This window comes from Eriocheir sinensis, chromosome 37 (assembly GCF_024679095.1).
Source record: "Eriocheir sinensis breed Jianghai 21 chromosome 37, ASM2467909v1, whole genome shotgun sequence".
In the NCBI taxonomy this organism is placed as follows: Eukaryota; Metazoa; Arthropoda; class Malacostraca; order Decapoda; family Varunidae; genus Eriocheir; species Eriocheir sinensis.
Genome location: NC_066545.1, coordinates 4,503,144 through 4,519,635, shown reverse-complemented (window position 1 = coordinate 4,519,635; position 16,492 = coordinate 4,503,144). Strand labels below are relative to the sequence as shown.

The 16,492-nt window shown below is 42.1% G+C and overlaps 1 protein-coding gene across 1 annotated transcript in view; it reads right to left on the bottom strand.

The window, feature by feature from the left end:
- Positions 1-4,464: 4,464 nt before the first annotated feature.
- Positions 4,465-16,492, bottom strand: part of LOC127008096 (solute carrier organic anion transporter family member 74D-like) — a 51,622-nt gene continuing 39,594 nt past the window's right edge. Inside the window, exons 10-15 of the mRNA XM_050879672.1 lie at positions 14,952-15,090; positions 13,990-14,121; positions 13,370-13,509; positions 11,851-11,954; positions 11,059-11,160; positions 4,465-6,879 (exon numbers count right to left, since the gene is read on the bottom strand). Of these exons, the coding sequence (XP_050735629.1) occupies positions 6,494-6,879; positions 11,059-11,160; positions 11,851-11,954; positions 13,370-13,509; positions 13,990-14,121; positions 14,952-15,090 (1,003 nt within the window). The 3' untranslated portion in view covers positions 4,465-6,493. The remainder of the gene's footprint in view (positions 6,880-11,058; positions 11,161-11,850; positions 11,955-13,369; positions 13,510-13,989; positions 14,122-14,951; positions 15,091-16,492) is intronic.

Sequence of the window (16,492 nt, the reverse complement as noted above, 5' to 3'; positions counted from 1 at the left end):
TTGACCCAATACATCTTTTATCTCGTCCTCCCCAACTCCCTTAACCCCCTTTCTCTCTCCCTCTCTCGGCGTACTCTTTGCTTCCCACTCCTCTCCTCCCCACTCCCCTCCCTCCACTCCCCACCTCCTTATCTCTAAACCGGGCTACGTAAGCCCCCCTTTCTCCCCCCCTTTCGTATCTTCTACATTCTTCCATTTCCTATCTCTCTGGCTTTCGCTTAATCGTTCGAGACTCCTTCATCTTATCTGAGGAGCAGAAACAGGAGGAGGAAGAAGGAGAGGAGGAGGAGGAGGAGGAGGAGGTGAATGAGGAGGAGGAGGAGGGAAAAGAGGGAGGGAGGAGGAAGAATTAGGAAACTTATGAGAGGAAGAAAGAGGAAGAGGAAAAGTAGAGCATAAAGAGAAAATAAGATGGATAAAAGGATGAATGAAGACCGGGTACGAGACGATGAACGCTTTGCTACTGTGATCTCCGTCTGCTTGGCCCCGCAGCACCCTTGGACAAGCGGTAAATAAGAATAGTCACATAGACGCTTCCACATTACCTTTCACGGGTGTTTTCAGGTATAACATGGGGAGGCGGTGGCTGAGTGGTAAGCATGCCAGCGCGGCGTCCAGGAGGACCCAGGTTCGCGTCCCTGCCCGCCGCGACAAACAGGCTGGCAAATTTTCAGCCATCGCCGAGTGGCCTAAGACTACCCACATGGTGTTCTGAAGACCACCTTTCAACCCGGACTCTAGATTCTCTCTCAAAGAGGATCAAAGATAAGCTCCATGGGACAGCATGAGCATAGCAAGAAGGCGCCACTATAAAACACTTGCCTGCGCAATAACGGGTTGGGCTGACAACTAGGCCCCACCAAAAAGCCTATCGGGGCCGTAGGACAAAACGCAAAAAGAAAAAAAATACGCAGCTGTTTTTTCTCTTGTCATTCTTCTGCATCTGATTTATTTTTCTTTTGGACCTAAACGCATTTTGTAAGTTTATATATATATATATATATATATATATATATATATATATATATATATATATATATATATATATATATATATATATATATATATATATATATATATATATATATATATATATATATATATATATATATATATATATATATATATATATATATATATATATATTTGTTTTGTCTTGCTGTGAGTTTAGTTGTTTTTCCGAGTCACATTTTCCTGTTTTGTTTGCTTTTCACTCATCAGCGTGTTTTCATTCACTCCCACAAATACACATATCTCCAAATTGGTGTGTAATTGCAATTGTTGAAGGAATCTATATCTATATCTATATCTATATCTATCTATCTATCTATCTATCTATCTATCTCTATCTATCTATCTATCTATCTATCTATCTATCTCTATCTATCTATCTCTATATCTCTCTCTCTCTCTCTCTCTCTCTCTCTATATATATATATATATATATATATATATATATATATATATATAGATATATATATATATATATATATATTTAGCCTGAAAGATTGATCATAATCATATTCATCGTGACTGTTCAAATCTTCTGTTAATACTTCAACACTGATCAAAAAAGATCGATAGGTGTGTGTGTGTGTGTGTGTGTGTGTGTGTGTGTGTGTGTGTGTGTGTGTGTGTGCGCGCGCGCTAGTAAGCTGACAAGAAACAGGATGTTGCCAGTTAAAACTTAAAATTACGGTGAATTTCTCTCTCTCTCTCTCTCTCTCTCTCTCTCTCTCTCTCTCTCTCTCTCTCTCTCTCTCTCTCTCTCTCTCTCTCTCTCTCTCTCTCTCTCTCTCTCTCAAGGTAATCTGACTTCCTGAGAGAGAGAGAGAGAGAGAGAGACAACAGCAGCAGCAGCAGCAACAACAACAGCAGCAGCAGAAGAAGAGCAAGAACAAGAGTTGTTTTTGTAATATAACTGACTTATGCTTGGAACGGAACAGTGTGTGTGTGTGTGTGTATGTGTGTGTGTGTGTGTGTGTGTGTGAATGAATGGGAGACGTGATAGTGACTGGGGCAGGGGGTTAGGGGAGGAGGATAGTGAGGAGGTGGCAGGGGGTGTGGGGGCGGGGAAGGAAGGGTTAGGTGTGGATGTGTCAGCAGCAGTAGCAGTAACAGCAATGGCAGTAGTAGTAGTAGTAGTAGTAATAGTAGTAGTAGTAGTAATAGTAGTAGTAGCTCTTGTTGTTTGGTGGTGGTGGTGGTGGTGATTATCATTAGAGATCATGGAGGTGACAGTCATGATGGAGGTGGAGGTGATGGAGGTTGTGGTGGTGATTTACGACCCCATTACGTTATCAGGTTCGCCTCGTCACCGCTGGAGGGCTTTAGTTTGCGTAGCTTTCTTTGTATAACTCACGCTCTCCAGATCTTTCCCGCGTGCCGCACAGTGTCCTGTTACACGCACCTTCTATAAGTATTCCGTAATCAAAATTCAACTGCGCATTCAGATCGCAAAAAAGATGAAAAAGTACCGCTACCTTCCACTATGTTGCCTTGGTCGCTTCAGTCCTGCGCATCACACAATATTTATATCCATTCTTAAGAGGCAGATGCTTATAGATATCTAGGAGTGTTGAAATAAAACTTTTTTTTTTTTTTTCCTTTCGCACGGATACAAGCGTCCTTTACAAAGCTTTCCAAGTTAAGACGGATACATACCAGCACACCTCCCCGTTGTTCACACCCTCGAGTCAACAGTAATATGGCGCAGTGTCGGCGATGTTCATTCTTGGTGGAGACACCGTTTTTGTTGATTTTCTATAGTAACTTTGTCTAAAGTTGTACTTTCTCATGGTGTATAATTCCTCCACATATTATTTCATTCCCAAGCATTAAACACGAGGCATGAATATTTTTTACTAGTAATGTTGTACTTTAAAAGTTGCATTCTAACAAACATGACTTACCAATATCCTTCGTATAATTGTAAAATGAAAGATTAGACCTTTGGTACCAGTTTGCGTAATTTATATTTTACAAAGCTCTTATTTTAAGTATGTTATGATAGTTTTGCTTTCAAAAACTCTCAGGAATCTGTGAATTTTCGAGGAAAAAATAACACCATAGTTAAGTACAAAAATCCTTTCATTTTGTTCAACACGAAAACAAAAGAGCATAATTTCGTCTTTAATATAAAAATAAAATTACTGAAATCGGCTGATAAGTTTCTGAGTAATGTCTTTTTAAGTTGCTGAAAGAAAATTTTACAGGAAAGGATATTTAAAAATGGCCGCCATGTGTCAGGGGGGGGATTTAATTAAAACTCACCAACAACATAGTCCTCGCTGTCTCTCACCTGCATCGTTTTCCTCTAACTCTTCAGGGTTCACGTTTTCTATCTAGCACCACCAGGGTACGTTTTGAAAATTAGTGTATATTTGACGCCGACATTCCCTTACGCAGAGTGTTAAGATGCTGATTCACTCAAACAGAAAATCAACAGTTTCCAAAAATGAGTAGAGGTCCATGAAATATAGCCGTTGACTATTTTTCCCATGGCCTATTTGCGATACGAAAATGTAAAGACATTTTGCAGCCTAAGATTCAAGAGGTGGAGTCATGAGATAGACGAAAAAGCCTTCCTAAAATCAGCACATATCCCATTCAATATTATTGATAGACAAAAAAGTATAAAATCGACAAATACATAACTTTAAACAACAATAGGTTAACTGAGCCCCAACATAGAATGCCTTGTCCAAATTTCGACTTGGGAACGAAATCGTCAACAGTTTTGCGGAGCGGCCCAAGATGGCGCCACCTGTGTGTGTTATGGAGGTAAGTGTGCACCACTGTTACTGCAAATAATGTCACTTTAATTTAATGACTAGAAATTAAAATCATCCTGAAAAGGAAAAAAGTTAATTAATAATATACCAACAACACCAACAACATCAACAGCAACAACTACTACTACTACTACTACTACTACTACTACTACTACTACTACTACCAATAATAATAATAATAATAATAATAATAATAATAATAATAATAATAATAATAATAATAATATAATAGCGAAAGTAGCCGTAAAAATAACAAATATATAATGATTAATATTGAGTTCTGCACTCTCTCTCTCTCTCTCTCTCTCTCTCTCTCTCTCTCTCTCTCTCTCTCTCTCTCTCTCTCTCTCTCTCTCTCTCTCTCTCTCTCTCTCTCTCTCTCACACACACACACACACACACACACACACACACACACACACACACACACACACACACACACACACACACACACACACACACACACACACACACACCACACACACAATCACACACTGTTTACCCACCAGTACACGGGTAAGGATCGCGTCAATAAAGACTGCCTCAAGTCAAGCCCCGTGGAGGGCCGCCGTCAGTGACACCCCAGCATGAGTAGCCTGTAACCTTTAGCTTTTCAAAACGATACAGAACGAACCGAAATAAAATAACAACTTCATAAAAAGAAGCAAGACTTATTTCCTTATTTATTTATATATCTATTATGTACAGATGCTAAGATAAAGACAGGTTTGTGGGTGAAAATACAAAAAAATGAAAATTAATAATGTATGTTTAGATAATAATAATGAAATAATAATAATAACAATAATGATGATAACAATAGTAAATAACAATAATATGAATAAGAATATGAATGATAAATACACTACTAATGCACTGTTCCAAATGAGTGACAGAATAAGTAAATCGCAATGCCAGATGAACGTGCCATTTGAAGAGTGGAGACTACTTATTTATACACACTAATGAGAGTGGAATGTTTTATGCATAGGTATACAGGTGCATTTACTAACTTTATCCACGCGTCTTGGTTCATTTTCATACCATGGTCCTACAACTCTTATATCAACTTTCCATTCATAAAAAGTGTATATGTATAGCATCCCTCGCGTTCTTCCTCTTTATCTTCTTCTTCTTCTTCCTCTTCTTCTTCTTCTTCGTCTTCTTCGTCTTCTTCTTTTTCTTCTTTTTCTTCTTCCTCTTCTGCTTTTTCTTCTTGTTCTTATTTTTCTTCTTCTTTTTCTTTTTCTTTTTCTTCTTTTTCTTCTTCTTTTTCTTCTTTTTCTTCTTTTTCTTATTTTTCTTCTTCTTTTTCTTTTTCTTTTTCTTCTTTTTCTTCTTCTTCTTCTTCTTTTTCTTCTTTTTCTTCTTTTTCTTATTTTTCTTCTTCTTCTTCCATTACAACGCATAGGCACAAAAAATACACGAAGTTTCAGGAGATTGCATTAAACACATATGGGGATAACAACAGAATGTATTTATACCCATTGAACTATTCTTTTTCCATTTTCACTTCCTGGTCCACGCATATCGCTTCACATTATGTATACTCGCTCACACTCTGCTCATCATTTTTTACAGACTTAGGTTCATCCCTCGCCAGGTTACGCTCACTGGTTCACACAATCTTCATCCCTCGCTTTGTTATACGCACACTCCCTCGCACAGTGTTGATCCCTCACCCAGTCCATTTGAAAGCACTTTTATACATTTTTTTTCCTTCGAGTCAGCACCACTTCACACATGCACTCAAGTCTAAAGTTCTCGTTTCCACCACTTCTACTCACGCACGCACGCACTCACTTAAACGCTTAGCCGATTTGTGCACGCAACTCTTCGCACGCACCTTCAATGAGACACATTTAACTTCACGAACTTAAGACACTTTTCGCTTAAATATATTTTTGTACATACTTTACTGACTCACTAAACACTTTACACGTATTCTTCTTACTTCATGGAGCACAGATACCCTTCGCTTGTGTCCACTTTCTCACTTAACACATTTTCTAAGCACGTTTACTTAACACTTCACGCACCACAGACACTCTTCGGTTGTGTACCTCTTCGTTAGCCCTTGACTGATATTAAATACTTGACACACACATTTGGTTAACACACAAACTACTTCAGACGCCTTTCGCTGGTGTGGCTCCTCCTATGCACTTCACTAACGCATACACACTTAACGAAGGTAACACTTGGAGGCTTACGCTAAAGCTGAGAGTTGCGTTGGTGCTCATTTTCGTCTCCTTGGACCTTGAGCTTGGAGGGGGGTTAACCCATGACACGGATATACAGGGCAAATGCGGCACTCAGGTTACCACAGTTTACCTTTCCTATAGTCTTCCAAATATGTCGAGGCCGGTCTGGCGTAGGCTCCCGCGGGTCCTTTCCTCCCCTCTGCTCTGCCACACAGTCCCAACATCTATCCCTTCCCCTCATATGTAAGCTATAGGTAACATATGAGAGGAAAAAATAGGTGTTGGGACTGTGTGGCAGAGCAGAGGGGTGAAATGGACCTGCGGGAGCCAACGCCAAAACGGACTCGACAATTTTGTTTCATTATAGGTTTCCCCAGGTCCCCATTTATCGACCAGCCCCAAAGGAAGGATGGACGATGAGAGTTGAGTGGGCTGCGCGACACACGTACACACACACGCACACACATCTATCAATCATTCAATCCATTAATCTCTTCACACTGGATGATCGAGAAGCCTTGACTCCTCTTCCGCCTCTTCCTTCTCTTCTTTCATCTCTTCCTTCTCCTCTTCCACCTCTTCCTTCTCCTCTTCCACTTCCTCCTTCTCCTCCTGCTTTTTAATGTGGTGGGGGTGAGGAGGTTGGAGGTGGAAGGGCTTCTGGTGCTGCAGTGGTTCTGGTGGTGATGGCGTAGGTGGTGTTGAGTCGGCGGAGATGGTCGTGGTGGTGCTGGTGGGGGTGAGGGGGGTGAGGGGAGTGGTGGGCGTCGTCGGGGGCGTCGTATGCAGCTCCAGCTCGTCCTCCTTATCGCCGTACAGGTCCATTTGGTGACTGTACCACAACACGACCAGGTCACCGAGCACGGATATCAGGATGAAGGCTGCGTGCACGACGAGAGCGAGGAGGAGGAGGGGGAGGAGGAGGAGAATGAGGACGAACACGAGAAGGATGAGGACGAGGACGAGGTGGTGGTGGTGGTGGTAGAGGAAGGATGGAGGAAGTGAGGGTGTGGAAAGGATAGGGATAGAAAGTTATATCAGTACTGAGAGAACGGTTGCTGAGGTAAATAAATAATAATAAAGAGAGAGAGAGAGAGAGAGAGAGAGAGAGAGAGAGAGAGAGAGAGAGAGAGAGAGAGAGAGAGAGAGAGAGAGAGAGAGAGAGAGAGAGAGAGAGAGAGAGAGAGAGAGAGAGAGAGAGAGAGAGAGAGAGAGAGAGAGAGAGAGAGAGAGAGAATTACATAGAATTACATAGGAAATCAGACCACACAGACCCCATGGTCCAGACTAGGTGGTCTGTCCTTAAACCTAAGTGATTCTACATTAATCAGAAGGTTCCAAAACGTTGCTTTTCTACTCTAGTTAATATTAAGTTCAAGGAAGTGACGGTCGAGCTTGTTTTTAAAGGAGTCAATCGTGTTACATTGGACCACTGACGATGGGAGCTTATTCCATTCTCGCACTACAACGTTGGTGAAGAAAAATTTGGTGCAGTCTGAATTTACTTGTCTACATTTGAGTTTTATGCCATTGTTCCTCGTTCGCAAAATGTCATCGATCATAAACAATTTTGTTCTGTCTACATTCGTGAAACCATTAAGTATTTTAAAACATTCGATCAGTTTTCCTCGGAGGCGACGTTTCTCAAGAGAGAACATGTTAAGGGTGGGTAGCCTTTCTTCGTAGGATTTGTTGCGCAAGGAAGGGATCATTTTTGTTGCCCGACGCTGAACACCTAATTTAGCAATGTCCTTTGCATGGTGAGGAGACCAAACTGTACCGCATATTCCAAGTGGGGTCTGACTAAACTATTGTAGAGCGGAAGTATTACATCTTTATTCTTGAATAAAAAGTTTCTTTTAATGAAGCCCACCATTCTGTTCGCTTTATTTGCTGTATCGATGCATTGATGTGAGAATTTGAGGTTTGACGCGATTTTGACCCCCAGGTCCTTAACCCATTGAACGCTTGTGAGTTTAACGCCGCGCATTTCGTAATCGAACTTTTTATTTCTTGTTCCAACTTGAAGGATCTGGCACTTGTCTACGTTAAAGGGCATCTCCCATCTATCCGACCAAGGTGAAATTTTGTGCAAATCCTCTTGGAGGCTTTGCCTGTCTTTGTCAATGAGAACCGAGTTACCAATCTTTGTGTCGTCTGCAAATTTACTAATGCGATTACTGAGTCCAACATCCATGTCGTTGATGTAAATAATGAAGAGCACTGGGCCAAGAACCGAGCCCTGAGGGACGCCACTAGTGACCGGCTCCCACTCTGAGTTAAATCCGTCAATCACCACTCTTTGTTGTCTGTTGCTCAACCAATTCGCGATCCATTGGTTTACTTGACCGTCAATACCTATTTGCTTTAATTTATAAAGTAATTTATGATGTGGGACTTTATCAAACGCTTTCTGGAAATCAAGATAGACTACGTCCAATGATTTGGTAACATCATAAACTGAGAAGAGGTCATTATAAAAGGTCAATAGGTTTGATAGGCAGGATCTTTTGTTACGGAAGCCATGTTGTGAATCCCCAATTAATGAGTTGCTTTCGAGGTAACTCACAGTTTTGTCTCTAATTATGCTCTCGAGTAGCTTACCTACAATTGAAGTTAGACTAATGGGTCGGTAGTTACCTGGTATTTTTTTGTCTCCTTTCTTAAAAATCGGTGTCACGTTAGCCTTTTTCCAATCCGAAGGGACGATGCCTTGTCGCAAGGACATATTGAATACGGTTGTGAGGGAGGAGACTATTTCGCTCTTTGTTTCTTTAAGCAGTATAGGATATACTTTATCGGGTCCGGGACTTTTATTTGTTTTAAGTGAATGGAGAGCTTTAAGGACTTCATCGGTTGTTATTTCAAAATTAGGCAATGCATGCTTGAGATTTACATTAGTACTGGTGCTGGTGGTAGTGGCAGGAAGACTGTTAGTATTAAACACCGAGGAAAAGTAACTGTTTAAGAGGTTTGCAAAGTGCTGGCTGTCAGTCACTAGTGCACCGTCGCTGTTTATTAAAGGTCCAATTCCACTTCTGATCGCCTTTCTGTTGTTTATGTAATTGAAGAAAGATTTCGGATTATTTTTACAGTTGGCTGCAATATTTTCTTCATATCAACGCTTTGCCTGACATACTAATCTTTTTCCTCGTCGCCTGGCATCGTTATAAGTCTAATGTTTTCGGGCGTGCTTTGTTCTTTCTTTAACCTGTAAAACAATTTTCTCTCCTTGACTGAGTGTTTAATTTCGCTATTAAACCAAGGTGGGCTTTTATTAGTGTTAATTCGCTTCTCGCACAAGGGGACGAATGTGTTCTGCTGAGTGAGTAAGTGATTTTTAAGGCTTAGCCAGGCTTCCTCTACATTGCCGTCATCTGATAGTTGTATTTCTGTTAGTTTTTGTCGGATTTCTACGAAGTTAGCTCTTTTGAAATTGGGCACTTTTACTTTATTTTCAGTCACTGATGTTTGAGCTCTAATGTCGACGCGCACTAATTTATGATCGTAAGAACCGAGGTGTTCTCCTACCGTGACATTACTGACTAGGTTATCTTGGGTCGTTATAACAAGGTCGAGTATGTTATTTTGTCGAGTTGGTTCAGAAACCATTTGGCTTAGATAATTTTCTTCTAAAAATTCGATCATTCTATGTGACTCGCCTTCTGTGCCTGACAGTGTCACCCAGTCGATATGGGGAGGTTAAAGTCTCCTAATATCAGTGAGTCGTTGTTATTAAGTGACTGCCTTAAAACGCTGAACATTTCAAGGTCGTCATCGAGTGATTGCCCGGGAGGCCTGTAAGTGACAGATATATTTAAATTGACTTTTGCAATGTTTACTCGTACGCACAAATGTTCAACGTTACTGTCTCTTGGTGTTTTGTCAGTGGATTGCAAAAGAGAGAGAGAGAGAGAGAGAGAGAGAGAGAGAGAGAGAGAGAGAGAGAGAGAGAGAGAGAGAGAGAGAGAGAGAGAGAGAGAGAGAGAGAGAGAGAGAGAGAGAGAGAGAGAGAGAGAGAGAGAGAGAGAGAGAGAGAGAGAGAGAGAGAGAGAGAGAGAGAGAGAGAGAGAGAGAGAGAGTTAGAGAGAGAGAGTGAGAGAGAGAGAGAGAGAGAGAGAGAGAGAGAGAGAGAGAGAGAGAGAGAGAGAGAGAGAGAGAGAGAGAAAATGACTTCCATCTAATCTACTTTTCTGAATGGGCCTGTTGCACGTCTATATATGTTTTGTAATGCTTCACGTGGGTCTCCTTAGATATGGCGGATGTTTGGTAACGGTTACATACACGTGTACCTTTGCTACATAAGAACCGTATGTTTTATCTATGGTGAAGGAAAATGAGCAATAGGTCACGTGTCTACGCATGTTTGAAAACGCCTGCACGTAACTCCTCTTCATATATAGTGGTTATTATCGGCTATATATACGAATACTTTTGCTTTATAAGAACCGCATGTGTTTTGTACGGTGAAGGAAACTGAGCTATAAGGCACGTCAACGTATGTTTTGTAATGGCTTGAATTGGCTTCACGTAACTCTTCTTATATATGAGCAGCTGAAGTGTTTGCTAATGGTGAATCTTTGCTACATAAGAACCGTATGTCATCCTATGGTAAAGGTAACAGAGCTATAACAGCATAAAAAGAGGAAAATGCCCAGTCTACGCTTCTTCTATAAGGAAAACAAAGATATGTCAAAAAAATAAATATCGAAATTAGATCCACGGGTGTCTTGACAATCCTCCTTCAGATAAAGTTTCTAATTATCGTTGGCAGCAAACGTATCTTGAATAGAGTGTCTCAGGGAAATCCTCATACACAAAAAAAAATATAAATAAATAAATAAATAGATAAAGCTTACTCTACTAGTTACCTACAAAACTACAAATCCAAAATACTAACAAGTGTGTGTAAGACTAACACCAAAACAAATAAAGGTGCTCTAGGTAAACTATAAATACTAATTACTAACACTACAAACTAACAGGTAAACAAAAAGTAATGGCGGTGTGTGTGTGTGTGTGTGTGTGTGTGTGTGTGTGTGTGTGTGTGTGCCCCTCACCTGCCGGCACCAGGTGTATGATGGTCCTGAACTTGTCGCTGTCGTAGAGCCAACAGTTCCCGGTGCGGCCACACGTCTTGTCCCACACCAGGCAGGACGAGTCTGTGAACGGGAGGTGGTGGTTAGGAGTGGACGATCGGGAGTGGTCGTATGGTTATTATTATTATTATTATTTTTTTTTTTATCATTTCTATTACTGCTGCTGTGCTTCTTCTTTAGATATAGCCCCCATGAAGAAGAAGAAGAAGAAGAAGAAGAAGAAGAAGAAGAAGAAGAAGAAGAAAAAGAAGAAGAAGAAGAAGAAGAAGAAGAAGAAGAAGAAGAAGAAGAAGAAGAAGAAGAAGAAGAAGAAGAAGAAGAAGAAGAAGAAGAAGAAGAAGAAGAAGAAGAAGAAGAAGAAATAGAAGAAGAAGAAGAAGAAAAAGAGGAAATAGAAGAAGAAGAAGAAGAAGAAGAAGAAGAAGAAGAAGAAATAGAAGAAGAAGAAATAGAAGAAGAAGAAGAAGAAGAAGAAGAAGAAGAAAGACAAAAAAAGGGAAAATGAAGACAAAGAGCAGCACAAAGAAGAGAAGAATGAGAACTCGTAATGGAGGGAAAGGAAGAAAAAGAACACGAGCGACATCAAAGAGAAGGACGAGTAAAATAAATGGAGAAAAAAAAAATACAGACATCAAAGAGGAAATGGAGGAAGGGAACAGAGAGACATGGAAAAAAAATGAACAGGGAAGAAATGGTTATAGATCAAAGAACAGAAAAAGACAAACACAAACACACACACACGAAGACACTCACCGATAATAGCCCCCATGATGATAGGCGCGGGGATGAAGGCGAAGAGGCTGATGAAGACGGTGAGGGTGCCCAGAGCCAGGCCTTTATCCTCGTCTGACACCGACCTGCAACGGGAGGAGGGAGGGAGTGACGGGTGGAAAAATAGCTGATTGGATGGGTATGCAAGAAAAGGAAACGAGGTGAAGGAGGGATAGATGGATTGATGATTAAATAGATAGTTGGAGTGTTGGGGTGTTTTGTGTGGCATATGGATGGAGGGATCAGAGCGCGAAGGGAGAAAAAGGAGAGAAAAGAGATAGATTAGTGAACAGATTATAAAAGCGGATGTATGTGCAAGGGAAGGAAGGAGTGACGAATGAAGGGACGAAGGGATCGGGAAGGGACGGATAGAAAACAGGAGGGACAGATAGATTGATGAATAGATAGATAAATGGATGGATAGGCAAGGGAAGGAATGAGTGACGGATGAAGGGGTGTCTGACTGGATGGATAGGCAAGGGAAGAAGACGAGGTGAAGAAGGGATAGATAGATTGTTGATTAGATAGACAGGTGGTTGTATATGCAAGGGAAGGAGAGAAGGGAGATAGTGAGTGAGAGATAGATGGAAGAAGAAGAAGAAGAAGAAGAAGAAGAAGAAGAAGAAGAAGAAGGAAAAGGGAGATAGTGAGTGGAAGATAGATGGAAGAAGAAGAAGAAGAAGAGAAAATGACAAGGTGAAGGAGGGATGGATAGAAATATAATCGTTGGTGTTAATGCCTAAAGAAGTGAACTGACAGACAGACAATCAGACAAAATGAGGCAGGGATACATTCATACATACGTGGAAGAACAAAGACGAGATACATAAACATAACAAGACACTTACACAGAGATATGAACACACACACACACACACACACACACACACACACACACACACACACACACACACAGATAGCGATACATACAGATGAGAACACAACCTGATACACCAACAATCATAAACCGAGAAAATACACACCGATAAGAAAGCAATCGGTCATTCATCATTTATTTTTTACAGCAAGGAGATAGTTCAAGGGCATTAGCAGAACATAAATAAAGCCCTCAAAACACTGATCCCAGAAAAGGACATGAGGAGCTTCAAAACAGATGGCCAAATTAGATTAATGAGGAGTTTAGAATCTCTCCTCTTCAAATCGTTCAAGTCTTAGGAAGGAATACAGACAAAGGAAGACGCACATAAACGCAGCATCCAGTTTTAGAATGAAATATAGAATAGAGAAAGTAGGAGGAAGAGGATAAAGATTAGTCAGTAGCCTGTGTTAAGTAACCTGTGACTTTATCAGGAAAAGGTGAGGTATTGAGATACGGAAACACACAAGGAAAACACACATGGAAATAAACAGAAACACAATCATAAAGAGACGAAAACAACCACACACAAAGACAGGCATACAAACATACTTTTACAGCTAACAATACGGACACACGAACAAACACAGGGATACACACATAAAAGCACGCTCCTCCACCCACCGTATGAGGAGGACGCTGCTGCCGACCCTGCCCGTGGAGGAGACGGTCTTGAGGACGATCTGCGTGATGAGGTAGTAGTAGAAGGACGTCTCGCACTGGTCAGGGCAGTACCCGCTCACACCGGAGCCGCCGCCGCCGCCCTGACGGAGGAACACGCAAACACCACGGAATGAGGAAACAGATAAACAAATATACTAGTTTCCCTTTACATACTTTTTTTCTCCCTTGTTTTCTTTGCTTTATTTGTAGTCTACTTTTAGGGCGGCAAAAATATAGTGCTATTATTTCCTTATACATTTTTTCTCCTTCGTTTTCTTTGCTTTTTGTTTCAGGTCGACAAAAATATATAGTTATAGTGTTTCCTTATTGATTTCTCTTTTTGGCCACTCTATCTAGGAGCAGTAAGTAGCGGGCTTTTTTTGTATTATTGTTTTCTTTTTTTTTATGCCCTTGCACTGTCTCCTCTGCTGTAAAAAAAAAAAAAAAAAAAAAACTCCTTTCTCCCTCGTTCCTTTGTTGTTTTAGGGCAGCAAAAATATATAGCTAGTTGTGTTTCCTTCTCCCCATTTTCTATGTTCTATGCTTTTCTTCTTTCAGTAACCTACAACACCCCTTCTTACCTCCGAGGGGTCGGCCATGAGGGAGGTGGGCCAGGTGGTGAGGGAGGAGGAGGAGGAGGAGGAGAGCCAGGGGGAGGTCTGGGCGGCGGTGGGGGCGGTGGAGTTATCGAAGCAGCCGCAGTCACTGAACACCTGTAGCGGAAGGGAGGGGAGGGCTCAGACACACCTTGTTTGTTGAAGTTGGAATCTTAGTTTAGCGTCCTTTTGGTTTAGAAAAAGATACATTTAATCATCTCTAGAAAACAAGGCTATCAGGTAGTTAATTAGTTAGTTAGGTTGTTAGCTGATTAGTTACTTCGTGAATTAGTTAGTTTGTTCCTTAGGTAGATAAGTAGATAGGAAGGTTGGTAGGTAGGTAGGTAGGTCGATAGGCTGGTAGGTAAGTAGGAAGGTATGTTGGTAGGTAGTTAGGTAGGTAGTTCGTTAGTTAGTTAATGGTTAGTTAGATAGTTAGTTAGTTAGTTAGTCAGTTAGTTAGATAGTTACATAGTTAGTGCCTTAGTTAGTTTGTTACATAGTTAGTTAGTTAGTTAGTTAGTTAGTTGTTTTCAGTCAGTCAGCAAACCATTCAGGTACCCGACAGTCACCTAGCAAAATGATCATTCAGTTAGCTAGCCAGACAATCTCTCCCCTAGTCAGTCAACTCACCAAACAGTAACTTTTTTATCACCAAGCCAGCCAGTCACTCAATCAGCCACTCACCCAGGTAATCACCCAGTCTACCAGTCACCCTTTCATTCACCCCAGCCAACTACTAACCCAGCCAGTCACCCAGTTTACCAGTCATTCACCTACTAGTAGTCATTCATCCAGCCAGTCACACACTCAACCAATCAGTCAGCCAGCTACTCACTTAGTCACCCACCAATCCACTTAAGTCACCGAGCCACCCGCCCACCCATCCAGTCACCAAGTCACTCATCACCCCCCACTCCACCCAGTTAGCCACTCGGTCAGCTCACCACAGGGTTGGCGAAGGTGTCCACGGCGTTGCAGGCGGCGTAGCAGGGCGAGTAGAAGAGGGTCACGTTGTCGGCGGCACACATGGGCGAGAACCTATCCGAGCAGCCGCAGTTCGACGAGCAGGGTGGCACCGGGGACCTGCAGCGGGAGGGATAACCTGAAGGCGCTGACGAAGAGGTACAGGGGAAGTGTAGGGAATGGGATAAGAAGAGGAGGCGTATGCAAAGAACTGATGACGGTGGCGGAGGGATGAAGGGAAATGGTAGGGAACGGGACGAAGTGGTGAAGGAAGGGTGAAGGAGGGCTGTAGGGGATGGAATGGAGTGATGGGATGGGAACTGATGGCGCTGACGGAGGGGTGAAGGGAAATTGTAGAAGAGATAGGGGAATGGGATGGGAATTGATAGCACTGACGAAAGAGTGGGGAAAGGGAATTGTAGGGAAGAAGATGGGGAGGACTGGGCATAAAAAAAATGATGGCGTTGACGAAAGGGTGAAGGGGGAGGCTTGTACGGGATGACATGGGGAGGATTGGGCGATGGAGAGTGAAGGAGAGTGGGGGAGATGGGGTGGGAACTGATGTGGCTGACGAAAGAGTGAAGGGGGGACTGTAGGGGAAGAGGTGGGGAGGAAGGATGAAAATGATGGCGCCGACAAAGGTTAGTTACTTCGTGAATAAGTTAGTTCGTTCCTTAGGTAGATAAGTAGATAGGCAGGTTGGTAGGTAGGTAGGTAGGTCGATAGGCTGGTAGGTAAGTAGGCAGGTAGGTAGGTAGGTAGTTAGGTAGGTAATTCGTTAGTTAGTTAATGGTTAGTTAGATAGTTAGTCAGTTAGATAGATAGTTATAGAGTTAGTGCCTTAGTTAGTTTGTTACCTAGTTAGTTAGTTAGTTAAGGGAACTGTAGGGGATGAGGGGGGGGGATGAAAAATGATGGCGCTGACAAAGGGGTTAAGGGAGATTGTAGGGGATGAGGTGGGGAGGTGGGGGGATGATGGCGTTGACAAAGGGGGTGAAGGGGGGCTGTAGGGGATGAGGTGGGGAGGTGGGGGGGACAAAAAATGATGGTACTGAGAGAGGAATGCAGCGAGGATGTAAGGAAGCGGATGAAACCCCCCGTCGTAACCTCCATTTCCTTTCTCCGCCTCCTTTTCCCTCGCTCTCGCACCTCAAACCATTCACCTCACCTCCATTTCCTCCTCTCCTTCACTCCAAACCCTTTTTCTCCTCTCCATTCCATTCACTTATTTCTATTTCCTCCTCTCTCACACTCTAACCCCTCTTCCCGACCTCCATTCCCTTCACACTAAATCCTTTCATTCATCTCCATTCCCTTCTCCCACCTCACTTTCCTCCTTTTTCACACCCTCTAAATCCTGTTTCTTACCTCCATTCCCTTCCTCCACCTCTACTTCCTCCTATTTCACATTCAATATTCCTTTCCTTCATCTCCCTTTCATCCTCTATCTCTCACTCCAAACCCTTCCCCTCATCTTCCTTTATCTACGTAACCCCAATCCATCCCTCTCTCTTTTCCCCCT